Consider the following 27246-nt stretch of genomic DNA (forward strand, 5'->3'; position numbering starts at 1 on the left):
TTCACAGATGAATCATTTCTATCATGCACAACTTCTCCTGAAGAACGCTCACAGACAACCGCCTCACCCATCACTCTCTTGGAAAAGGAAGGAAATTCCGCTGGGCATTAGGCAAAGGTTTTAAGCAACTGCTTATTATCACCTTCACGTTCGTTCAGGATGTCCAGAGTCACGCCGGACACACCTCTGCTACTCGTGCAAGAAAAACAAGACAGTGTTTGTAGCAGGGACTGGCAGTGCTCCCGAGGCACAGGAGCTGCACACCCTGCTCTGGGCACGGCGCTGGCACCGCGTCCAGCCTGCCCAGGCCACCGATGCTCTGGTGTTTAAATAGCAGCACTGCTCCCCAGGAACAGACAGAGCAGCACGGGCATCGTCAGCATTAACAGCTCCTCCCGCATGATGCCTGCCTTTAATTTTTTCAGCTGCAGTCGTGCTAGTTTTGAACAACTAAATTTGTAAGTAAAGCAACGTACATACATTTTTCAAGCCACCTCGCACAGCACTAACTCATTTCACATTAAAATAATCTGCTGCAAAGCTAAAGCTCTGTTTTAATTTCCTGGACAGTTGGGAACAAGGCGGCTCTTGCCTTTGCATAACGCTTTTCCAGAGCGGGAGGTTTGATCTCTGCCGGTGAACGCAGACGCTTTGGGGACTGGCACTGCTCCCCTCATTTCCTACCACTTCCCCGTGTAACGCAGCCACCTCTCTTCAGTGAGCAAACCTCCCCGCAGCCCGTCGCCGGCCGCAGCTGGCTGTCCATGTGCGTGCATGCAAAATTGTCTAACACGCTGTATATCAAACTTCATCAAAGGGCCGCGGGACAAAGCAACAGCAGTTCCCTCCAACTTCCTTGCATTAAAAAGATTTTATAAAAGACCTTGATAAAACTAGTATTTCCTGCTTTTTGATGTGTGGGTAAGCGAACATTATCGTGATATCTGTGCAGTCTTATGGCCCACCTAGGAAAAGTGAGCACAGGTCCATCTTTAAATATTTAAAAGCGCCTCATAGCTGTCCTGATTTGGTGATTAAAAAAAAAAAAAACACAAGGATTTTTTACCTTTAAGGATCAATGTTCACTCTGCTAAATGAAAACACTCAGCCAGTTGACAACATCCAAGCTCTCGTGAGTGCTAAGATCTCCCCGAAGCTACACCCTTCCAAACACATTCATGGCTTGGAGCAAGTGCTTATTTATTGCACACAGATCCTCACACCACATTGTGGTCACCCGCCTGCATCGTAGCAGTACATTAAGTGAGAGGAATGACATCTTTCACATGTTATTTCCTCAGTCTCTCCTTCAAAGTGCATCCTGCCACTAGAGCTGGCTGCATCCAAACTTGGATGGAGCTGAAGGGATTGCCTGTATGGACAACAGTGCCATCACCATCACCTTACGAGAAATAGGTGTAATGTAAGCCCTGTTCCTTTATGCTGATGTAGCAGCTGGCTCCTGAGTTTTCGGCTGTCCCGAGGGCTGAGCACAGCCTGATGAGCTGGATCACGCTGAGAGCCCTATCAGAACTGTCTGGCCAAGCACAAGGAATGGATGCTCTCTGGATGCTTGGAGATGGGATGCTGGATGACTGAAGCAGATGCTTTCTATGAAACCCAGCTGTTTTATCTATTTTTTGATATTTTTTGATGTTTTGATCTATTGGTCTGGTTACTGAGGCTTCCCCGGGCGCTGTTGTCCCTTCACAAAGAGCGTGGATATTGCGACACAAAGCACTTCTTCAAAGAAGAGTCAGCAAACAGGAGATCTGCGCCTCCACGCAGATCCAACCTCCCAGACCCGAGAAAGGCTGATGGTCACCGAGTCACTGCAAGCCTGCTGAGGGCTCACCAGCAGCCCCAGAATTCAGCTCCTCCTGGAGGCAGACTTAGAAGAGCTGAAATACTGCTTGGCTTCTCCTCTGTGGTGCTGCACCTTCAGATGGTGACCACGAGGCTTCCATCAGTTCCTGCACTAGGGCATCTTCAGCAAAGGGTGGAGATGATAGAGCCTGCTTGTGTTCTCCACAGCAGGTAAAAGCTTTAGGAGGAACCTCCATTTTCCAATGACAGGCAGGAAGATTTCTTGCCTTGTCGCCGAGACTGCTGCCTTCAGAGGTCTATTGTATTTGAAGTCACCGCAGCAGACTCTTCATGTCCTGTTGCACTCATCACAGCTTTTTGAGACTTGCTCATTTGCACAGGGTGCTGAGGGCAATCTCTTAATTAAAAAGGCAGCCTAAAAAATGCAAACACACTAGCCAAGCCCTGGGTTTCTCAGCCACCTCCAACTTCAAATCTGTATGGATTCTCTCCTGCAAGGCTGCATTTCTTAGCTATATGTAGCCTGAGGAATCGCTCTGTGCTGCTGTTTTGATGTGCGTCATCAATCCTCAGCAACTGCTTTGAACAGCTCCAGAGTCCCTGCTACAACTGCAGCAGATAACAGGGACCATGTTCATGGCTCCAGCTGGGAGAACACATGCTTCTCTGAGCGAGGTGCAATTTTCCTAGGCGGAAAATTAATGCAAGGCTTTTTTTTTTTTTTTTTTGCAGTCTACTGTGTCAGCCCAAGACTCAGCCATTTGGATGACTGTGGTTGTCCTCCATGTGGAGAACACGTGTCCAGTAAGAAGGAGGCCTGACCCAAACAAACCATTTGCTCATAGTCACAAGCCCACAAATTATAGAGAAATACATGTATGCTTCTTGAACAGAAATGTATGCAAAGGTACAGACATGGCAGATGCACAAGGCCCCCAGTCTGAGATTTGGCTGCTCCAACTGATCGCCGTACTTACTTGCTGCAGTATTTCTGTAGGGCATGAAGAGCCTGAACACCTTGAGCCCAAAACAGGTCAAATGCCACCACTGGGAACATTTCAATTATCAGTCATGCTGGAAGAAATGGAGCCAGCTGCAGCGGATGCTAATAGCCATCCTTCTGCATCAAGGAGGATGGCCACGAGGAATCTGAATAATTTATTCTTTAATTCCACTGCAGCAAGAACAGGAAGAAAAGCCGAAGTATCTGCCTCTGCAGGAAAACACCCCGACTTCTCCAGAAACCAAAAACTAGACTTCCTTTTTGTACTTCTCTGCCTTGCTCTTATCTTGCAATCAAACACCCTGGCTCTTCCTGCCAACTTCTGTAACACAGTTAAGGCTTTTTCAACACAGCAATGTGCAGAATGTAGAAAATATAATGTCAAGGAAAAAATACAGTAGAAAACAGTGTCAAGCAAGCTGTCCGGTGGAGAAAATCTGCTGAACCACTAGGGAGGAGGGCTGCAAAGAGAGGGGAAGACTTGGACAAGTACTTCAGAATGAAATTGAACTAATCAGTCATTTCCCTGGAAGCCCAAAGCAAACTACTTGGAGAAGGAATAAAAGCAAATTTTTAGTTATTTCAATCCTTTTAAAGTGCGGATTGCCAAACAAAGGTAGTTGTAAAAATAATATAGGATGTGCTCATTAAATCAACCTGTCTCCTTCAAATGGAAGGACAGGAAACAACGAGAAAAACTGGGCAGATTCCCTGTTTTGGAGAGTAAAAAGCCCAAAGCCAATGCCACAACTGGAAACTCCATGGGACGAGGGGGTAGAGGCTGAGGCACCTGGCAGGTGCCACCAGGAACGCCACTGTGGCCTTGTGGTGGCATGTTTTTTGTTTCCCCGTACCTCGTTTCCCAGCAAAGCAGAAACACATGCTTCTGAGGCGTCGCAAATGGCGGTCAGGTCGTGGCCTCCTTCAAGGGCCAGCACAACGCGGCCTCCGGCCAGGCCCATCAGCTGCTTCGTCAGGTACCCGAAGCCTGCGAGGGGAAAGAGGAAATGCGAGAGAAGGGCAGAGGTTGTCGCTGGAATCAGGCTCCTGGCGAAGGATCAAAGCGTTATAAAAAGGAATTACATCATATTAAAAAACCACAAGGGATCCGAGCGGACTTAAAGGCATAATATAAGCCAGGTTTGATTTTTCATGCGCTCGTTTCGGAATTCCAGCCACGCTTCCCCGCTGCAGCGGCGCGGGATGGATCCGCACCCCGCTGCCCCTGTCAGCCTCCCCGCTGGAGGTTATCCGGGCAAGGGGCACCGCAGGCCCCCGGCAGCCCTGTTGGCAGCCCCTGGGCTCGATGTGGTGGCAGAGGCCACCCGGGGAAAGGGAGGAGGAGGACGGAAGGAGCCACCCTCGCCCTGCTGCATGAGGCTCGAGAAGGAAAAGGCGATGCTGGAGAAGTCGTGCGGGAGGCACCGGGGGAGGAGGGCAAGGGGAAAGCAGCGAAATTGCTGCCGGTGCTGTCGGTTGTGATAGCGGCATTGCAGCGCCCCAGAGATATTTGACATGCAGTCCTTAACAGACGTTCCTTCCCGTATATAATATGCTATAAAAATTCCTGGGGCACCGGGGCTTTGATCATATGACACACAATACATTTCTACCCTTTAAACAAAACAGAACCAAGCTGTGAGGATTTAAAAAACATGTCCTCAGACCAACCCTCCCCCTCAAAAAAAAAAAAAAAAAAAAAGATCCAAATGAAAGAGAACTCTGCACATTTCTACCCTCACCCATGCTCCCTGCTTTTTGTTTTGCAGTGTCTCGTAGCCCCTGCAAGTGCCTTTGCAAACTGGCAAGTTAACAGCCAGATAAAAGACTCATGGCCGAGCACGTAACGCAGTAACCAGCCTCACATTTTGTGAGAGTAGCACAACATGGGAAATACAACAGGCAGGTAAACAAGAGCTCTTTGTTACAAAGTGTTTCTGGATATCTTAAATAACTTCTCTTGTAAATCTATTTCACTTTATTCTTGTATAAAGTTTATAGGTTCAGCTACCTTGCAAAGGTCTGAAGTTCACCGTACAGAGTAAGTTTCCTGACTGAAACAAACTCTTAAAAAATATCCTTTGGCTTCTGCAAGAAAAACTATTTTCCTGAATGACCCTAATTACACAGTACCAGATAAATCCAGCACTGTGAAAAAGGAGGTGTTGCGTGTGTGTGTGTGTGTGTGTGTGGAGTTGAGTGCATCTCCTGTGCAATGCAGAACATTACAGATTCAAAGCAAAAGGGACGTTCTTGTGGACCCATGTCATTGTTTCAAGGATAGAGAAAAAATATACTTGGCCCAAATTTTTATTAAGGTATCCTAGAGGAAGAAGTAGATGTCTGCTAGTATTCAGAGCAGGGGTTTATCTTTTTATATCTGGCATTGCCTCTTTCTGCAATTTTGCATTAAAAAACGTAACTTTTTCTAATTAAGCAGCTGTCTTCCACCAAGATATGAGTACAAGTGACATGGTCATTTCCTTGAGTAATTTACTTGCACTTAAAGTGAAATATGCAATGCTTCAAGAAAGCAAAGGCTTCAGCAAGACTAAAATACATACCATGTAGTGACAAAACAAATGTAAATGCAACAAAAAGTCTGAAAAAATTGCCATTAAAATAAGGTATTTGAAAGCAGACTCCCAAAAGATAAAACCTGGATATATTGTAATTTGGCCCCCAGGACAGCAACAATTTACACCAGTTTCAGATCTTTGCTGTTTTTCCATCCACAACTTACATTTTGCCGACAGGTTATATCCTCCCAGAGGTGTGGGATGGCCTTCCACCGCATCAAAACCAGACGACACCAGCACAACATCTGGGGCAAATTCGTTGGCAATGGGCATTACTACCGTTCTGCAACAGAATTGAACAATAGCAGACCCGTTACTTTGGCTCTCAGACAAACCAAGGAACACTTAAGCCATCTAGAAAATGGTTTATAAAGCCTCATGGTGTTTCTCCACAGTAGCAAAGTCCATTTCCTTTTTAATTAGCAGATGAGAGCCTGGCTGGCAGAAAACCTTGCAATGCTACACCACACAGTATAAAGTCAATATGCCTCTCTCATGTTATTTTTTCATCAAGGTTTATTTTCTCTGCTGACAACCTCAGGTTTTGACCAGGGAAATAACTTGCCATACATTGTGTTTTCCATTTGTGATCATATCTTGCTTTTCATATGTCAGGGCACCGAGGGCATAAGGAGAAAATAAGACGGCATCTGGCCCAGACTGAAAAACCACCTGGAAAACCTGTCCTACAGCAACCTTGGTGTGTGGCACTTGTCTCCTAGCTACAGCCCCATGCTCCTCCTAAACATCTCCATCAGTCTTGGCAGCATCTGCAAAGCCATTTATTTTTTCCATGCTGCGCTTTTCATTACCCATAATGAAAGGCTGGGGATGTCGTGGTGCAGGTGAGTGCTACCCTTACCACTGCATCGTGCAGCTGTTTGGGGCACTGCCAGCCTTGGGTCCATGAACTTGCTGCTCAGCTGGCCCACCAAGAACCAAAACAAAAGAAAGTCGACAGGGCTGGATGGTTACCACAGGCAGTGAATGAGCTTTAACATGCAAATATCCAGCCCAAATACGCCCAGATCCAGTTTCCCATCCTCTGACATCTTGTCCTCTAAAAAAGGACCAAATTGCATCTCTGTGGTTTCTCAGCAAAATGCATCTTCGCCCTGATTTCTCTCTTCAATCTACTAAATTTCTGTGCAAAATCCATGAGGTTGCAAACACCCCATATTTCCCACGTCAATGCGCCAACTAAGCGAAACGGGAAAGTTCTGCAGAGAGCAAGTAATTGCTTCTTCATCTAATAGCTCCAGCACAAACACAGCAGAATTGAAATCACAGCAATGAAAAAAGTGAAAGCAACGGAGCTTCTGAATAAACATGACAGTCACACACAATCTTTTCTGATTAACAAAGCCTGTAGTAAGCACTCTTGGATAAATACCACCTTACACGGGGTACACGCATCCATGGGCTTGAAAATCATTTTCAGTTTTTGGATCAGGCAATGATAACAGCAGGAAATGGTGGAAAAGCAAGGAGGTGCACAAAGAGGTGTTAATCTCAAGGCCCCCTGTATACAGGAATATTTTCCAAATTATGTTCTTTTTCCCGTATAAGCTTACCAACCCAATCCTGGAGATACCTCTCCAGACCTCGGTATCAGCTGTATGACTAGGGAATCCTGAACACTGCCATCCCTTATGGTACTGAAGATGGCAGCATTCCCTGTTTCCCTGTCCTAGGAATGGCTACTGCCAAGGTTAGTGTTCTGGAGCATGAAATGAATTTATATACCAAAACACAACCCTCTAAGTATCTTTGTAGCCGTGACAGCTTCACCTTTATTGACTACAGTGGTTACAGAATGCTCTGAGAACAGAAAAGGTCCTCCTTGATTGAGTGTAGTAGTTATTGGGTGCTCTGAAAATCAGAAATCCACCAGGAAGGTCTATTTTGTGCTGAGATTGCCCAGGTGCTATCAAGACACAGAAGCTCCCATCTCCTCTTACATCTGTGTTAAACAGCCACAAGACATCTGCTAGCATCAGCAGCTTTAGTATTTGCCCCAAGACTGATCTGATCTCATGCCATTTTGCCCTCTGCACACTTCAATTTAAGGTAGCATTGCCATCTACCATGCAACGAGCCACTTTTAGTGGTAGTCAAACCCACCACAGAGTTTCCACTGCCAACACTGAGCAGTGTCCCCGTGCGGGCAGGGACACTGGGTACATCGCAGGGCTGGTTCGGATGCTGAGACACCGTGCAGCCCAAAAAAACCTTCAAACTTTATTTTTTTTGCAATCTTCCTGCTTTTGAGTCTCACTGCACAGAGACATGGAAACCTGCACAAAAAATGGGATCTAATTTTCTTTTCCCTGCTATGAAAATAAAGTAATTCTCTGCTGGTGGTTATGGGTCGCAGAGCTTTTTGGGCAGCATTCGCCTTCTCTGTACTGAGGAAGATTTTAATTCTTACCGAATCTGAAAGCAGAATTTTAGTTTTTTCCTCAAACAATTTAATTGCCGTATACATTTTGTCCTCAGAGAGATTATTACATAAGGAAGACAAAACAGTGTATTGTCCTGCTGCTGGCTTTTCAGCCGACAAAGCCTGGTTAGTGAAACCCACAGACACTTTAAGTAGAAACCACCTCCTTGACAAAGGACTAAACCAGCAGTTTTGAAGCAAGTGCACGTGGCAAAGCTTTTTTTTTTTTTTTTCCCTGGGCTTTGAAGTACTGCTGAGCTATTTAATTCCTAACCCAAGCAGAACTGCTAAAATCATCAATTTTTTTTTTTCCAAAGCTACAATACGGCGAGAGCTGCTAGAACCTCAGCTGCTGCGCGGCATCACCCGATGGAGCAAACCCAAACCCGTGCGTGTGTCTGGCAGCATCCAGCCACCAGCACAACCACGGGGCCACCAGGTTTTGCTGGCCAGGTCCGAAGGCACCCGAAGGAGAGCCCCAGCGCGGCGAGAGTAGGTCGGAGATACCCTCTAGTGGCACAGACACTGCACAGGCAGCTCCGACTGCTGGAGGTGAAACCCATCCGGAGAAATTTGGGGAGAGAAAAAGCAGTGCTTGCTGGTTAGACGTAAATCAATCGGTTTCTGACAATGGTTAAAAGAAGCCGTGCTGAGGATGTCCAGAGGACGCGGCGACCATACTGCAGCAACGGGCTGCCCCCTGCACGCAGCTTCATTTTTAAGTGATTATTAGTGCTCTGAATGCAAAATAAATTTCTACCTGGTCCCTCAAAATTTTAAGAACTGTGAGCAGCAGGGTCCCCTGGCTCCCCATCCAAGATGGACCAACAGAGGCTGCCCAACATACAGCTTTGTGCTCAGGGGGCTGGGAGATGTGTGTGCTCGGAGGCTGCTGAGACCCACAGGAGTGCCAGGGGGCATTGTGTCAGACCAAATAAGCGAGGTGATGTTTTTGGTGCCGTGACTGCCACGCTCACCCAAACACAACAGCGCCGTCAAATCCGGACTTGAACCTTTCCCTTCGTCCGACTCTCACAGGCTGCTCTTTCTGCTGACTTCCTCCTCTTTCCAGTGTTACACCAGCGCTCCAAAGCCGCAGCCCCAGCTCTGCTTGACACTCACCCATACATGTGCAGCTATATTTTTGCCCAGAGAACTTTACCCTGGTCTGAACCAACACATGGTCAGCGTGACGGCGCGGAGCACGGGGATGGGGCTTCGGAGGAGCTCAAGGCTTTGCCCGGGGCTGCAGCGTGCCAAAGCCCTCCTGCCTCTGCGCTCCCTCCTTCTTCCCTTTTAATTGAAACAAATGAGACTCACATGTGAAATTTTAGGACTGAGGCAACCGAAAGCCCAAGTGAACCGCTTTCAAGTGATGTATTTCTGAGATTTCATCTGCGGACAGCGTTTCAGGCACATTTAACTCAGTCTTTCGGTTTTGAATTTTTCTTGTGCACAGAAGAAAATACCCTTTTCGCTCAGATCCGTCACATTAAAGCTAAGTCCCAAGAGAAAACAACAATTAAACTTCAAACAAGCTTATGATTTTGCCCTGATGATCATACTATTCACAGATTTAAATTACTATCAAGAAGGTGAGCAGTTTTCTCTGAAACTGGGTCTTTCAACTGAGGGCTAAGGTGGCTGCAAGGTTATTCACTGGGGAATGAAAGGGTTCACAACACTGAATCTTCATTTCAAGCCATGCCAATTTTTTTTTTAAACACAAGGGTTATACCTTTAAATTTTCTATATTTTGGCTGATTGTTTTGCTTGCTTAGCACAAAGTAAATCCTTTCGTTTGACTTTGAATATGGCTAAGCTGAACAGTTATGCATTAATACTGATGGCTGCAAACAGCAAAACCTGCTGATCATGTTCTGCAATCATTTGGGGGGAAAATATACAATTTTCTATGTATTTTCCAGAAGACTGAATACTTCTTAGTCTATTTCTGGCCAATTCACCGATTAAACGCTTAATAAATGACAGGCAGATTAAACAGTTCTACGGGGGATTCTTTTAAATGCTCAATTGCAGCGAGCAAATCAGTGCAACTTAGAAGGCTGAGCACTTTTTTCAGAACCTCTTTTCCCACTGCTGGCCATATAAAACCAAACGCTATCCACTGCTCCGGAGGCTGATCGGCTTCCTGAAGGCTCCAGTCTTTGTTTCTCCAAGCAGCCATCTCCACGGTCATTTGCTACGTCAAAAGGGATTAGGAGATTGGGGACGAAATAAGCATCAGAGAGGACGAAATTTAAAATGCAGAAACAACGATTCCAGGCAAAACACCACCAGCTTCCGCCCTCCCCCTTATTCACTTCTGAAATGTTTTATGGATCGAAGGAAAGAACAACCCCCCCCCCCCCACCACCAACTTGGCTCCCAAACCCGTTGAACGCTTGCTCCGGTCTGTCCGAGAAGGGCAGGAGGAGGAGGAGGGACCCCTCAAGCTACAGTCCTGGCTTTGCTTCTGCTTGAGGTGTTTTAAATAAAAATAAAAGTAACACGAAATCAAACCCTACATGGAATTATAATTGCGCGAGAGGCTGCCGTCAGGGTTGGAAAAAAATCAGATGAAACGACACAACTGCTAAAATCATCAGGAAAAGTTTCTTACAGCAAATTCAGAGGAAAACTCCTGTGTATAATACAATTTAATTTCACTAAGTAATTGTTGTTCTCGTGCAACAGGGATCTAGCCACAGCCTTCACATTTTTTCGGCAGGTCTCCTAGCTGGGTTTGCATACTATACTTTTACACAACCTTTGAAAATGTCATGAGAATTTATAGGAGCAAACATTATTTCTTGTATAACAAGTCAGGGAACAACAGACCCTGGTAAAAAAAAAAAAAAAAAAGAAAAAAAAAGGGGGAATTTTACAACCGTTTGTTTCTATAACTACGGAATAACAGCAGTGAATACCAATAACATTTTGATGAGTTAGGGACATTTTAAATTATATGCCCCTGCATTTTACGCGTTAGAGTTTAATACATTTCTGCATAATCTGTGAGATCTGTATTGCCCACATACTTTGGTGGTGACTTCAGCCGTGGAACATTTGCGCAGTAAATGGTCAGCTAAATTATAATGTAATGCTGTCTAGGGCAGGCAGAGCGCAGTTACGATAGCGTGGAGGAGAGCCAAGCTCTCAGCGAACTCCCAAATCACTGCTGTCAGACTCAACGTCTGTTAGCGACCGGGGCGACCCCACCCTGCTCCCCCCCAAATTTAGCAGCCGTGATTTCACCCCAACCTCGGGACGGGACGCAGCGTGCGGCTGCAGCCGGTGATTTCAGTCCTCAGTTATGAAGACAATAAGCGACAAAGTGCAAGGCACGGCTGCTCTCCGCTTCACATTTTTAACTCTTGTTCTCACTTGTGAAATGGCTCAGCGGCACTAATAAATATTAAGAGGTCACGCTACCCTGTCCAGCACAACGCTGCAGTGCAAACACAGGGAGGCTGACACGGCTCGAAGAAGTGATCAGCAGAAAGCCTTTGAAGCAAGTTACTGTTCTTTCTCCGGGAAGGGTGGAATGACGTGGTCTGAAGCAGGTTTTCAGTGCGGGGATGATAAGTTTAATTGGGATTTATTTATTCATTCATCAGGAGGCTGATTTATGAGGACAATTATCTCAGTTATTATTTCATTAGCGCACATGCTTTCATCAGATCCGAATACCTGTTTACCCTGAAACAGGAGAAAAAATGGAAAGCATGACACATATTTTTCTTCCAGTGTTTTTACACAGAAAGATGGCTTTCTTCCTTAAAAGCAGACAAGCACGTCAAGAGTTAAGGCTTAAAAAAAAAAAAAAAAAAAGGAGAAAAAGAAAAAGTATATCAGTATCTTTGCCTAGCTCAAAGGATTTCCACTGATTCCTCTGCAGACTTCAAAGCCTCACAGTTTGGCATTTGGACTGGTTTGAATTAAAGCTCAGTTCTCCACTGTGAGTTTCCAAGTTCATGGTGAAAATGCCTGCTGCTTCTGGAGTTCATTATGGCCAATTTTCTTATCTTTTCTTCATCTTAGGTTTGATCCCCAGCAAATGCAACGTGGCATTCGATGGGGTGGAATAACAAGGTGCTGCCTTGAAGGCATGCATTGTCTCAAGGGGCGAACACAAGAAAAGAAGAAAAAAAAGGATATATGACCCATTCCCTTCACTTTCTAACTCTCAGGGGACTATAAATTGAAAACTTCAAAGCATAATTTTACATTAAAATCAATAGAAAGATTCAGGAAAAAAATGTTTTTCAAAGAAGCTGGTTAAGATTTAAAAAGGTCACTTGATAATGTATTATCATGACCAAACTTGGCATAAGATTAAAAAAGCCTCCAATTTAACTTATTGACTGAAGGTGTGCACATGGGGCAGGCTCCGGGAGGTGCTACCTATGAGGATGAGTCACAAAGCACCTCGCTACCCAGAAACCACGGCAAAATAAGGGCTGAGAGTAGCTACAAAATATGTTCCCCAAATAGCTGCAGTCTCTGGGCAAAAAGACACCAGCGTCTATTAAGGAATGGCTGGCAAAGGTCTCACGGCGTAGACTGGTCTGAACAATTTTCCAGGAGCCTTGAAACTCAATTAATATTTAATAGCAAGTATGTCACTCAGCTGCGAGTTACAGGTTCTCTTTATAATGAAGAGATCAGTCTTGTTGACTGCTGGGATAAACAGACTTCCACTTTGGAGGAAAGTGCTGCTTTCCTGTAACAGGAATAAAACATCAAGACAAATGACAGTTATTTGACTAGATGTTATTTTAAATTGTATACATTCTTTGAAGGCTTTTTAATGGCATGCTGAGGAGTAAAAGCCCTTTTTGCTCAGTATAACTGAATACAAACACACGGACAGTGGAGAAGAGAAAATAATGCTCCCAGATTTAATGCATGCAATGCTATTCCGTGAAGCCGACATTCCATCTGGCTATTGCCAGAAATTTGCATCTCATGTTTTGGCACGTGTGTCCCCCTGAATGTATGCAGGGTGTTTGCCAGAAGCGCACTAAATTTGGTTTGAGGACAGAAAACCACTTCAACTGGTAATTGTTAAAAAAAGAGGCACGCTGGGGAGGCAGGACCCACAGCATGTGGGGGGACACAGGGTGGAACAGGACAGTCTCAAAGAAAAATGAAGCCTACACATCCAGCAGCCCGGGGAATTCTATTCCTTCTCCTGGAAAGAGTATTGGAAAGGAAAGTGTAATCTCACACAGGCCTCTATTCATTACTGCATTACTTACAGGTTCTCCTCCACTCAGAAAGATCTGTCACTGTTTCATCTTGTTATCCTGCTGCTTCCAGAGTTAATTTTAATACCTTCTTTTTCACGTTCTCTACGGGTCTGGGAGGCAAATGTATCAGCCTAGGCTTGCAGCAAGTCCCCAAAACAGCAGTGATGTACAATCACACTATTGAGGTACATGTATTTTGTGCCTTAGCTGCTCGGCACAGCAAGATGATCAACCCCCAGTCCTGCATCACTCCCGCTGTGACACTGGTCAGAGAGACGACAGCCTGGGTGCACATGGCAGTAGGTCTGTTAACCTGTGTTTTGCTTCACACACCTCTTCTGACGCTGCTGCCATGAGAGTAAAATAAGGATCAGGTAAAGGATTCCCTGCAGATGCCCCTGCATTCCCCAGGTATCACACAAGAGCATGATATTTATGGGTAAGACCATCAGCACAGGAACAAGTGGCTCAAAAAGTGGCTTCTTTCCCTGCTCCATTTGCAAACTCACCGACAGTTTTTCAGAGCACTCTTGAATATGCTTTTACGACCCAACACAACGGTTTACATATGACATTAGGTACTGCTAATCAAGGAGGATATCCCAGCAACACATTCATTCAGCTCCACAGCTCCGCTTACCTTCATTCACACTAGCAGTGAGTGATGAGTAACATTTATTTCAGAGATGGTTGTATTTTTATTCATAAAACACAACATGCTGCTGCTGGGGAGAAACCAGACCCCAGTAAGGAAAGCACAAAACCAACAGCTCAGTTGGTTCCAATTCCAGTTGGCTAGAACAGGGGAAATAAATTCAGTATTTTGGATAAATAAAAACAAAAAACATGGCTTATAGAAACAAGCCCACGCCCCTTTGCTAGGTAAGCTTGGGAGTGAGGTGGGGTGGAAGTCACGAGCACAGCTCTTGCAGGAGAGGGACAGCGTGGCCAACTTGCCCAGAAGTCGGGTCCCATTGCATACATCACAGTAATAATGTCTCAAGCCTTGGGACAGCTGCACTCTGAAGTTTCAACTCATGGTAACTTGTGAAAAGTTGTTTTGGGTTTCCCTCTCCATCCAGGTGGGTTTACCCAGAGAAGCACCCACCCAAAGAGCTTAAAAAGGTTCCTGGTCAGCAACAGAGGAGCTCATTCATATCAGTAGATGTTTTACATTCGTACATCAATCAGTGCTAAGCAGCGAGTACGTCAATCTCCTTAATGTCACAGATACACTCCTTATGGCCAGAAATATCCTATTTATTTAATTCATCTTTATTCTACATGGCACTCTGAAAGTTAACTGCAACAAGATGAAAAACCTGCGTTTCTTAACTTAGCAAGAGACAGGCTCAAGATTAAGGAGGACTGCACAAGATGAAAGAAACCCAGTTTAGGTGAAAAATATGTTTGTGAGAGGAAAACTTGAATATTACCTGAAAGCAGTCAAGTATTCTGTGTCTCCCATTGGTGGATCAAGGCCACCAGTAAAGGCCATGTTAACATTGAAACCAACTCCTGCTCCTGTGCCAACCTGAAAATGGGAAATGGTACTTAGTTATACATACAGAGACAGCGAACTCTGGCAACACCTCTCTGCTCTCTCAGGATTTTTCCAGTTGAATATGGATTTTGATTCAATAGCTCAGTGGCAGCCAGGTTAATTTTTCTCTCTAGAGTGACCCAGTCCCCAGACAAGAGTAAAAATAAAGCTCCTCCTTGCTCACAAATGCTATGATGCTTATGGGAGCTGTACGCAGGCTACGTTTGACTGCTGCTCACCCAAAAAACACCTCACCAATAAGTGGGTCCTTTTGTAGGAGAGCACATTACATGCAATACCTTCCCTTAATTTGTTTTCATTTATATTCAGAAGCACAGTTTTGTATTTTATTGTAGTTGCAACTGGGAGGAAAAAACATAGTTTTAATCAGAGCGAGCTCCCCCTCTACTGGGGAAAAATATGATTCACAAAGAAGAGATTTCCACTGCTCGAGGGACACGTGGGTGCTAAATGTAAGTAAATCCCTATCCTTGCTTGTATTGCAAATGCCCTCACCCTCCCATCCACTGCAAGTACGCAAAACAAGTGAGAACTGAGAAATAAAACAAGGGTTTCCAGTAACTCATTTGCTGAGAAGCAAGCCATGCTTTCCCCATTCATTCTGAACCTTAAAAGCCTGCATTCAGGCAGGTCTCTGAATACGGAAAAAAATAATAATAATTGAATACGAATTCTGGTATACAATACACAGCCAGATAATTAAGCTAAAAAAAAGCTGCAGAGCTTTTATTTCACATTCTTTGTATCATTGCAAATAGTGCTGGTAGAAAAACACAGGGGGTACATCCATCCAAGGTGGGTTACTTATCCCTTTTAAATTTAATTTATTTTGTATTTTTTTGTTGTACTCAGTCTGGAATGGCATGTCTAAAAATTACGAGGAATCGTAAATACAGAGCAGGTATAGAATTTCCTATATATGTGTATATATATATAGTGTTTCCTTACAATACTAGGTATTTTGTAAACGAGATCATTAGATTATTAATTTAAAGAGTCAGCAGAAAAAAAGTAGGTCTCAGGCCTTCGTGCATCCTGAAGCAGAAATTAAGCCTGATGCAATGAGCTGCTGCTATTCCCCAAACAGTAGCGCACAAACAGGGTAATGAAGGAGTATCGCGTTACGTTCCAGTTTCTTTAGAAACCTAAATGGAAACATCGATGTTCGCTGAACGGGAACATGTAAAACTGACAGGGTAAGAATTCTAGGAGTTTTCAGATGTAATCTAGAATGCCTCAGAGGACGCAGGACTAGCATTTCATAGAATTTCCCTCTGATAAGTCAGATATGAAGGATGATAACAGAACACTCCTTAGGCATGACTGATTTCAAATCCAAAATTACACCAAAACTACAGCTCAGAAGAGCGTACTGTACCATACACGGCAGGGAAGGTTTCATTGATTCTATCATTCAAATCATGATTGTGTCTGTGCTACCCACTTGCAGCATCCTTTAGCATTTTTAGCTTTTGTCTCACTACCCAGGGATGCTGAACGGGAGAGTGAAACATAGGGAAGGTGTCCCTGGGTCTGGGTCTTCAGATGCTGTGTGCTGGCCCCGCATCCCTGAAGGACGATACTTCCAGCTAGCCCAGAGGGAAGGGAAGGAGGTGATGGATGCAGGAGCGTCCATCTGGAGGAGAAAGAGCTGCCCAGCCCTTCTGCAGCAGCCATTAGGGGGAAGGCTGGAAAAATAGATGAAGCCCTGTTCCTTGTAGAAGAAAATGCTGTCTGGGACAGCTGGCACAGGGCTCTGGAACAGGTTGTCCCACCAGGACTGCACAGCCTAATTGCACTCACTCACTTGTTTGCCAAGGCACGCGCTCTCCTGCCAGCTCTCGGGGCAGGACACGATGCCCACGGCTGTTAGGACTTGGACAGGAGCACAGCAACCACAAAGGCCTGGGCAAGACGCTCCCAATCAAGCGCTAACGAGCACAGGGGTGGGAGCAGCGGCAGGAGCTGCCCTCCAGCCCTACCCCAAGATTTTTGGGGGCACCTGGCTGACAACCCCGAGCAGATCCTAACAGACGCGGGTGGGGGCTACGCAGATCCATGCTCTTACCTCGTCGGGAGCACCACTGCCGGGAAAGAAGTTCCCATCATCATAGCGATGTAGTGAAATATAAAGAACATTAGGGTCATTGTAGAAAGCTTGCTGAGTACCGTTCCCGTGGTGTACATCCTTCGGGGACAGAGAGTGCATTATATGAGGGAGGTTAGCGCCTTAGTAAGAATGCAGATTAAAGCCATCAACGTGGGATTTGTAGGGGATTTTCTTTGGTGTTGAGCTTCATTTTTGGTGCTGATCTAATTGAAGCAGTTTATTGCAAATGAGAGTAACCTGTTTGGCACAGCTGACTTCAGGTTACGCTTCCCATTTAACACGCAAAATAAATGAAAATAAACACAATTTCAAACATTTACCAAAACTAAAACCAGGACCAATTTACTTGGATTGAGAGAACTGGATTCATACCTAGTCTTGAGGGATGTTGGGGATGGAAAGGCTGTATTAGTTGCCCTAAATATGCATTTTTAATCAGTCTGCAGGGTGACCAGTGATAGGAAGTGCCCTGCAAAGTTATCAGGTCTGGCCCAGTGATGTTAAATGACACAAACCTGTTGACCAGACCCTCTGCTGCATTGCTACTTGGTGCAGAAATGCAGCCCGTAGCAGGATGGGTTTGCAAAATGCTCCTGTTTGTGACATGAAAAACAGTTGGTGGGTCCAACCGGTAAAACAAAAAGACAAATATATTCATTTTAACTTGTGGGTCTTGCCCACAGGAGATTTGTTGCAATCTAATCAAAAGTCTTGGCTGATACCCAGGAACTCAGATGTCTTTACAGCCACATAAATACATTTTTAAATCAATAAAATGTATCTGCCACATTTTTAAATCTATACATCACCATAGCAAAATCACAAACAAGCTCTTTCTCAATTCCACTGCACTGTCTGCAGAATATTTCACTGTCTTGATCCAATTTAGGGAACACTTCTGACTGCCAGCCCACACGCACGGAGGCTGTGTTGGCCCCAAGGCAGGACACTGAGACCATCCAGACCACCGGTCCAGCCATGCCCGACAGCCCATATCCCTCTCGGCAACCAGTCCTCACATCTTGAAAAGAAAGCTGGGATGGATCGCAGCAGTTAAGGCCAAAAACCATCCCTAAAAAAATAAACCATCGCAGTTTGCAGTTACCCATCCTTGAGATTGCATTATGGGCTTGTTTTATATTAATTACAATTTTATTCTGAAAACTATGGACCCTTTAAATAGGCATTTCTTTTACTGAAACATTAAAAAAATACCAACCTACCAAACGGATTTTGGGTTACAGACCACAAACAACATTTTTTCACTGACTTAGAAAGTCTGGGCTGGCCCCACAAGAAATTAAAAATAATAATATATATATATATTTTTATTTTCCACCTGCTCTCCTGAAGGGTAAGAACCAGTGTTTACTCACCCAGTCCACTATTAGGATTTTGCTAACGTTCAGTCTTTGCTGGAGCAGCTTGGCTGCAATTGCCACGGAGTTAAAATAGCAGAAGCCCCTGAAGGTGATGAGAAGGGGGAGAAAAGAGGAAAATGAGAGGTGTTAAATATAGGTCTCCCTGGTCCCAATGCATCTATCATCTGAGACATAACACAGTAGGAAGAAATTTCTTCTGCTTTCACTCTGCTTTCCTCTCTGGAAGATGCATGTGTGCTCAATTAGGAACACAAAATAGCCAGGCGGCAGCAGGTGTCTCCTGATCTCTCAGGAGGTGCTCTCCCAGCCCCGCTGCAACGAGATGCTGCTCGTTGCCAGCTGCCCACAGGTGACCCTCAAACCTTGGGTGTGAGAGGTGGGGACCAGAGCAGATGGGCTGAGGACATGGCAGGGAGGAAAAATAAAGGAAGAGTAGGACTGGAGCACTGAGATGCTACGTGCATTGGCTGGGAGGGAGCAGACGTGCTCTTGGAGGCCTCAGAACACTACGCTGAAGCACCTAGGGCATGAAACCAGATACAGGAGTGCAACATGAAGTATGCAAAGCCCTAACACCAGCCCTGCTGTATGAAGCACATGCAAGATGCCTGATTGCAGCTCGTGCTTCATGAAGCCTTCCTGCTCTGCCACCTTGCAGTCAGAGCTGTGGTGCCAGGACACAAGTGTGTTTGCTGGGCTATTAATTGCGTATCCTTGCTTTCCTCACATGGGGTGAGCCATCAGCATTTAGCTTAAAACAATTCACAGGAGTAAACGAAAGCATCAGTGCTTTTCCAAAGCATGGCTGTAATGCTGATTCTTGCTAAAAATTAGCCACCCCAAACCACAAAGCGAGATTTTGCCCTCTTCCAGAGGAGCTTTGAATGGCATGCTGTTTTACGTATCAATAAGCAAGAAATTCTGCAACAGTAGCCTAACAAAAAGCCTTTCTAATTCCAGCTGTAGGTCACACAACAGGCAAACACTGAAGCGAGGTAATAAAGCCCATACGTATACTTACATGGGTGTGCTTTCTTCTGCATGGTGACCTGGAGGCCGAACAACAGCAAATCCGTTCTGCACACAGAAATAAGAAAAGAAAGAAATGAGACAGGTTGAAAAGTTTATCTCACATGGATGGGTGCAGAGGTCATGGCCAGAAGTGCTAGTTTTGCTTTGGAATCAGTTGTTCTCGATGGTTTCCTCACAAGAGCATAGCAGTGGATGATGCTCTCCCTTGTTCTGGGGTGGGAAGAAATCCATGTGAATTTTATGGAAACTGGCTGGTACAGCTTTTCCTTCCACTCAGGAAAAAAGAAATAAATGCTGCATGAGGTCACTGAACTGGCTGGCCCAGCTGAAGGCAACAAAAAGACTCTCGAATAACACCGGAATAGTGATTTCGCTTGCTGTTCTGGTTTCTTTCTCCCTTTTAATCAGTGCATAAGAACATTCACCAGGAGTCTGTTGTTCACTTGCTGATATCCTCAAAGATTTTTATGACTGAAGCCAGATGGTGCCATTAAAATGAAGCTAACTGGACCTCCTGCACTACACAGCCGTGAGCTGAGCCCTGTTGATCCTGTACACAGCCCATTCCAAAGCAAAACATTATTTTCATACCAACCTTCAGTTCTCCCGTGGCTACTTTGAAAACAAGCTCGATGACACAGCCCACGGCCAGGCGAGCAGCACCGGATGAGTGGACTTCGTTCCAAATCGTGTCGCTGTCGACCTGATTGAGACACAGAGGAGCCATGGTTAGAGGCAGTGAGGATGGCCAGGAAACGGAGACTCATGTTTTATAAGAGAGTTATCCAAATGTATTGAATGTGTGAATTTGCAGAACTGATCTCAGCAGCAGCGGGGCAGTGCCATGGTGGCTGGCTGCACAAGGACAGTCGTGACACCACCGATGGCTGTCCCAACACAGGACACTCCAGAGATGACCATCTGCTACAGCTCTGCGATGCTGAAGGGTCAGAGCTGTAACTCAGAAGCAAATTCAGCATCTCAAGCAATGTAAACCTGCAGGTGTCTCCCACTTCTAACACCACCATATCAGCACTTCTCCTCAATTGCTGGAAGAAACCGAACCCAGAGCCAAAAAGAGGTATAGAAAATCATTCAACAACCCTAAGAAAAGAAGAACACAATGAGAACACAGCACGTAAGAAAAGCCTGCCCAGCCTACGCCCGCCAGCATCTGCTGGGGTAAGGTTCTGCTGACACTGCCTTCCCCGGGGAAGCACATCAAGCCTCTCTCATCAAAAATAACAGACCTTCAGTGCCTAGGTGCTGACTACAGACATCCAGTTCAACGCTAACTATCTGACAGCACCAGCATCTTCTGTAGTTTCCCCCCGAAAACATGCCAACAGGTCAAGGGCAAGGCATTCCTCAGGCACTCTCCGTGCCGATGTTCCACAGGATCATGTTCTAATTCAAACAAAAAGTTTTTTTGGAGTGCTGGCTTTTACCACGTTCGTCCCAACAACGGCACAAAGGCAGGATCGGCCTGCAGACACACGATGAAAATGCCTGCTCAGTTTTTACTACAATTCAGCTGGAAGCTGCCGAGAGGAGGAGGGGGAAGGACGGCTCCGGGGCCTGCTTCCAGCAGGGGCACCGCTGGGAACGTGGCTCTGGATCTCCTCCCCAGCACCCCGGCCTGTTGGCGCGCCGCGATGAAAGCAAAGCTTGTTTTCTTCTTGCCAGTCACAGCCTTTGCAAAATCCAGACTACTGGGATGGTCCCACGTCAGGATAGCTCTGCTGTACGTTTACCCTATCCACAATAGGATGGATATCCTATCCATCACAGGGTAAATGCAACGTTTCTCAGTGTGAAAAATCACCAGCTATTTTTCACATATGACTCTCCGTCGAGCGTATTTATGGAAACAATGGCAAAGGAGAAGGAGAGAAATGGGTTATTTGTTTTGTCTGGCATCCAATCTGCTTACTAAGCTGCGGGGAGATGCAAGTCACCCCGTATGACACTGAGCCACCTCCTTCACGGCTGTGCTAAAGCCAGTGGAAATTGTTCCAGCCCTCTTATCGGGGATGGTTTCTGGCACCATCTGCCCTGAGGACGGTTTTGAAGTCACAGTAAAATATGAAAGCATTAGGAGAATACAAAAAAAAACCACATCTCTGAGGTGATGTTGCCAATACATGCACTGTCACAGACTCTGGGGAGAGCTACTGCATTGATGGAAAACCCCTATGGTACCTCTGTGGTGCCAGGGCTCTCCTCAGCCCCCATAAATTTGGGCAGTAACATGGGAACAGAAGTACAACAGGGTTCGAGTTATATACAATGCTGCTGGGAGCTGGGAGCTTGCCTGCGGAAAACAGGACTGGTCTGACCATGTCCCTTCAAAAGCCCCTGACAGGGTGGGAAAAGCAAACCTCTTCTCCCTACCAACCAGCAGGCTACTGTAGTGCTCTGCGAGGGTCTGTCTCCAGGCTCCTCATCAGCAGTCCCGTGAAAATAGTAAGAGACAGTCAAGTTACTTTGCAATTAGGATGCCACCGCTGTGTTCCCTTGGGAGATTCTGGCTCCTGGTATCTCAGATAAGGACAAGGTTGGTAGGACTCTGCTGCCTCACTTCTGCAGGGGGTGGCTCCCATGTTTCTTACCTGCAGGCTCCACTCGAGGGAGATACAGCTGCACTGCTTAGTCTGGACTGAGCAAATCTAACGTGTCTGTCTTCGTATTGAAAGAAAATGATTCAAGACACTAACAGCTAAAAGGTGCTTTCTCTCTCTTTGCCCCATCACAGTAAGTACCAGGCCCCCTCCATGGATGCAGAATTGCAGAGGGCCACGTTTATTCATCGTAAAGGCATCAGAGAAATAAAAACACTGAAAAGCAGAATTCACATGTCCTGTGCACGGCTTTACCTAAGGACCCTCGGACCCCCTCAGATGTCCGTTTGTGCCAGCCTTCCCCACAAACCATGCAGAAGTCACTGGTGTTCGAGCCAAGCACCGCTAAGTTCAGGCCCTTTGATGCCTGCAGAAACCAGGCTCGCATTGGCAGCACTTCAAGAACAAGGAGGGCAAGACAGAGCGGTTTTGGAGAGTTCTTATTTCTGCAGAAAGAAATTAGGTACTCAGAGAAAGTATTCCACCTGTGGTTTAGAAGCCAGCCTCCAAGACTCTGCCATGCCCCCCCGCTCAGCTACCAAGCAGAAGGACTGGATCAAGGGATGCCCCTTCCTGCAGCAAGTTCTCCACTGCCCCATCCCACGTGCACACATCTCCAAGATAAGGATTTAACACCCAGCCACCTTCCCCAGAACGGATGTCTGGAGACTGCTGGGCCCGAATCCAAGGCAGCACTTCATCATCTGTTTGACTGCAAGTGTTTGAACAGTCCCACTGAAGTCATCAGCGCTCTGCGGCAGAGGGGCGTAGACTCTGCCATGGTGGAAAATGTTATTAATGTGGCCCTGAGCTGGACTGCTCGCCGGCTCTGGAGCTGCTGCTGTTTGGTGCTCGGGCTGCTGTTGACCCCTCCATCATTCCTGAATTCTGAAGTTCATTACAGGGAGACGCTATTTGGCTTTCCCTGCCTGCGAGTCCTTTGATGTAGCTGCCATCACAGGAGTTGTTGCTGGGACAGCACATCAAGCCTTACCATCTGGAAGGACTTTACGGAGAGAGGAAGCATATTTCTTGCCTCTCGTTGATCCAAGAGCGCGTATTTCTCTTTTTCTCCCCTGAACCGGAGGATACAACTGCGTCAGAGATACCGAGTCTTCCACATCTGCTGCTGTTGAGTGGATGAGCACACTTATCTCCTTGAGAATAATGTTAGAGCCTTGCTTATTCCAACAAAGGAGCTGCTGTTTCTGCTACATGGGCTCTTAGGAGAACTGAGGACTTTCAGAGGTGGAAAGAACAAATTCAGTTCCTGGGTCCTGCTGCAGACCCCTAAACCTTTGCATGTATGCTTATTAGAAAACGATGAGGGAAGGTCCGTCTGAGAGAGGCCTTCCTCTCCTAAAAGGAATGTCTAAGATGTTTCTGGGTGAAACCTGAAAGAACTTGTCCTTCCTCTAAACATGAAGTCTTTATTAATACACACGATGAGGCTCCTACTTGTACCTAACTATATGCTGACAGGCAGCCATTTCAAAATGAAATGAGGACAGTCTTAAAAAAAATTTCAATATTTTAATCTTTTCTGTAGCCGAAGAGCAATGCAGATAACAGATTAAACACAGGGACAGGCAGAGACAAGTGACTCTGCAAAGTGAAGGGGAACAAAGGAGTTCTGCCCTTCTCTCATCACTGCTCATCATAGCACTTCGGTGACTGCAGCACACACCAACTGTGCTGCTGGTGAGCTGTCTGTACCCAACCACAACTCCTTAAGCACTGACTAAAATGCTCACCTATTTTTTCCTTCTAAGACCTGCTAGGAAGTATCTTCTCATTTACATTCCATGGAAGTCACTTTTGTTGTCTGTGCTTTGCAGTATGCTCACACAGGCAAAGATATTTTACACAGTCTAATCAGGACCTTACAATCAAAAATAGAAGAACAGATTCTGGAAAAGATCAAAAAAAAAAAAAAAGAATCACTAGATTTCTTTTTCTAAGAATGAAAAAAAGAAAATATTATATGTGAAAACAAAACAAAAAAAAAGAATTAAAAATACTAGCTATCATAAAATCAAGTCTTTGAGTGTTTCGAAGTATTTGGCTGCAAGCGTGCTGGAAATATTTTGTGGATTCTCAATGCTCAAACTCATTTCTCTAAAATCTTCTTCTAATTATCCTGGATTACGTAACGCCCCGGTGCATGTAAATCACAGATTAAAAAAAGCGTGTGCGCTGCAGAGAAGTGAAGGTAATGTCGCTAAGTAAAAATAGTGCATGCTGTACTTGCAGATGTTGCTAAAGATCAGTGGGAATAAATTACAGTTGTTTAAATCAGAGCTCACATCTGTTGATATAAGTGCTTCTGTGCTTTCTTCCTTTTCTGCTGCGCTCAGGATGTGTGCAGGTGGGAGGAGGTTTGCTAGCGTCAGCTACGATGAATTGAAGGCTCCTCGTATAAAACAAACCAGTGAGGAAAAAAAAACCCAAGACTTTCCAACCACTAGGGAACAAATATACTTTTTTCTCACTGATTTTGAGACATTGTGACCTCGTTTTTAAAGAGAGATTGAAAGGTGTTATGTGATTAACTGGTTTTCTCTTAAGCGTTTTCCTGCTCCTTCAAACTTCTGTTGTGACACTCACCAGTATAAAGAACTCATGGAAATTCAAACATTCCCTGATCATTTAAAACAGAACAGGAAGATCTACCAGCTCTTTATGGGCTTCCCCCCACCAGATAGTTCTACATCTCCTTTCAGGCCCATTTATTCTTTTAGCCTACATTGTAACTCCTGGGCAAAAGAGTTGTGCTGTTTGTGTACAGAAAAAGGACTTGGCTTCAAGCTTTCCATCCCATAAAACCATTTGACATCCTCAGCTCAGCAATCGTTCAGCTTTCACCTGCCCCAGTCCAGGTCTCCTTCTTGCCCACAGGCATTATTTTGCATCCAGCAACATTTTGTGTACTACTTTACTATTTAGTCCCTTGTTATCATGACACCAACAGTATTTCTCTGCAAATATCTTTTGTCTCGACGACCCTGAATAAACCCCATACCTGCAGCAAAGTACATTACAGCCCATCCCAGCTTTGCAGCATTTCCATGAATACACAGACCTGTGGAGGGCTGTAATTCCCACCAGCGTTTCCCATCTTCTAACCAGTGATGCAACCAAAAGAGGACTGGTTCCAACTCATTCTACAGTAGCCTCATTTTTTGGAAAACTTCTTTTTTTCTTTATGGCATCATGTTTGCCCCATGGCAAGCATTTGCCAGACCAGCATGGTGTTCCCTGAGTAAAACCCTCCTTCCAAAGCAGTCGGACAACTGGAAAGCTGCCTGGTGTCTTGTTGAGCCTAAGGCAAAAACCCATGACTTATCCACAAGTCTGTACTTATTATTAAGTGACAAAATCAGAGAAGACTAAACTGCTGAGAAAAATCCCTGCTCTTTCAAATCTGGGCTACAAAACATCACCTCTACATAGCCCAGCAGATGTCCCACAGGCGCTTGGATCACCTCGTGCACCTCATGTTCCTTCACCAGTGAAACCAGTACGAAGCGAGTGGAGTCCATACAAACTTCTAACCCTACCAGGGCTGACTTGCCTCCATCTTCTAACTCAAAAGTCAAAGATAAAGCAAAGACAGATGACTGCTCAGCAACAAGTAATGCTCTGCCATCCTGGTAATCTAGTGCAAGGGAGAGTGTAAACACGACTCTAATGCTCCTCATCTGTCAAAAGAGCTCTGCAGACACCTTGCAGCCTACGTGATGGCCAGCCAAACAACAGCAGAACCCTAAAGCTCTCTTGCTAGAACAATTTAAAATAATTTAATTACACCATAATAAGCACTCAATCTCCCAGCAGTCTTCACATGCTGAAACTCCTCAGACTTAAATTACACTTCCTCTCTCATTGAAATTCTTCATAACTGATGCTTTACCCAAGGCCCTCATGTTTTAAAAACTTTTTTTTTTCCCTCTGATTTCTTCAAAAAATATTATATGCATCTGAAAAATGCCTTGTCATCCCCTTTGGTGGAGAAAATAATTTGGTTTTCATCTGCTACTGAAAGGCGTGCTCTGTGGCCCCAGCTAAAATCCCACTGTAGGGCTTCTTCCAGCTTTTTCCCATAGCAAATCAAATCAAGAGCAACTTGTCTCACAGAACTGGCATGCTCACAAAGACTACAGCTTTCCCTGTATTTCTTCAATAAACACACAACACTGCAAACCAGCTTTCCTGACAAATCTCACACTTCCAAAGACAGTAGAGAGCAGGCTTGAAAGGGCTACGCTTAAACCCATCCAGAGCACACACAAGCGTGTAACGCTTGATATGCCAGAGCCTATCATTCTGGACCATGGCCCCATTTTCCCTAAAAATATATGGCTGCAGTGTACATACTAATTAAAAACGCATCCCAAAAGCAGTGACGAATGTGTTTTCCTGCATCAGACATGAAAGCAGAAGCACACGAATAGCTGGCACTATATTCCAATGGAAAGGGGGAACAAAAACCAAGGAAAACAATCAAAATCCATTTTTATGAAAAATTTGGCTAACATGTTGTTGATTACTAATAAATTACTCCTTTTAAAAAGCTTTGCTGATAAAACATGAAAATATCTGCTGGGATTACTACAGCACTGCAGAAATGTTGGCAACTGTTTTATTTCATATTTAAGGGTCTGTGGAGACAACTGAGCAGCGACTTAACTGCACTCGCTATCTTTATTACGAGCGTATCAGTAATACCAGCGCTGTGGCGTTTCCTGCCCTGATTTAGGATTTAATGCAAGACTTCTGGGACTGCACTGGGCTCAGGCACTGTCTCTACTTGTTACCATTCAGTCTTCATTTGCAAATGATAATTTTTGCTTTGAATGGCATGCCTGACTGCAGGGCAGAGTAAATCCAAACCTTTTAAACTCTAGCCAAAAATTTGCCATGAATTAGGAGACTGCAGCATATTTACAATACAAAATAAAATATCTCTACGAGTGCTCAGTGGTGGCGGTATGAATAAACGCCGATTATTCTTTTTTTGACGGGATAATTTTCAAAGCAGCGATTTTGCAAAGACTCAGGAAGAAAACAATTTTGTTTCATTTCCATAACAGAATCCAGACCTCTAGATTCAACCTCACGAGCTACAATTATGCATAAGAACTACCACTGTGAATTTTCAAACACAATGCCTTTTATTGTCTCTTCTCATTCTTTTCCCTTCCTGTTCTCCGAGAGTTTCTGTAGTGTCACCCTACATAGAAACTTTGGAGCAGAAAGTCTGACTTGAAAGGAAAACTTTCAAGTTTTCAGGCTTAAAAATAAATAAAAAAGTAAAAAACAAACCACAACAAACAAACAAAAAATGCAACCCAAACCTTCAACACAAGGTATTTGAATGGTATTTGTTTTTGCAGCCTTATGGGAACAAACAAAAAAGCCTTCTCTACT

General features: G+C 45.0%; 1 protein-coding gene across 15 annotated transcripts in view; it reads right to left on the bottom strand.

Annotated features, from left to right (window-relative positions):
• Nucleotides 1–27246, bottom strand: part of HDAC4 (histone deacetylase 4) — a 233623-nt gene that overhangs the window by 9981 nt on the left and 196396 nt on the right. For 12 of the 15 annotated variants that reach the window (XM_084522961.1, XM_084522963.1, XM_084522964.1 and 9 more), the window contains 7 exons: nt 19791–19898; nt 19185–19240; nt 18158–18245; nt 16740–16859; nt 14544–14641; nt 5574–5692; nt 3685–3818 (listed from right to left, as the gene is read on the bottom strand). In XM_084522961.1, the coding sequence (XP_084379087.1) occupies nt 3685–3818; nt 5574–5692; nt 14544–14641; nt 16740–16859; nt 18158–18245; nt 19185–19240; nt 19791–19898 (723 nt within the window). Of the gene's footprint in view, nt 1–3684; nt 3819–5573; nt 5693–12613; nt 13455–14543; nt 14642–16739; nt 16860–18157; nt 18246–19184; nt 19241–19790; nt 19899–27246 lie in introns of those variants that run through there. The other 3 variants (XM_084522956.1, XM_084522954.1, XM_084522955.1) reach the window with 2 other exon arrangements.

The sequence above is a fragment of the Aythya ferina genome (assembly GCF_964211825.1).
Source record: "Aythya ferina genome assembly, chromosome: 6".
Lineage (NCBI taxonomy): Eukaryota > Metazoa > Chordata > Aves > Anseriformes > Anatidae > Aythya > Aythya ferina.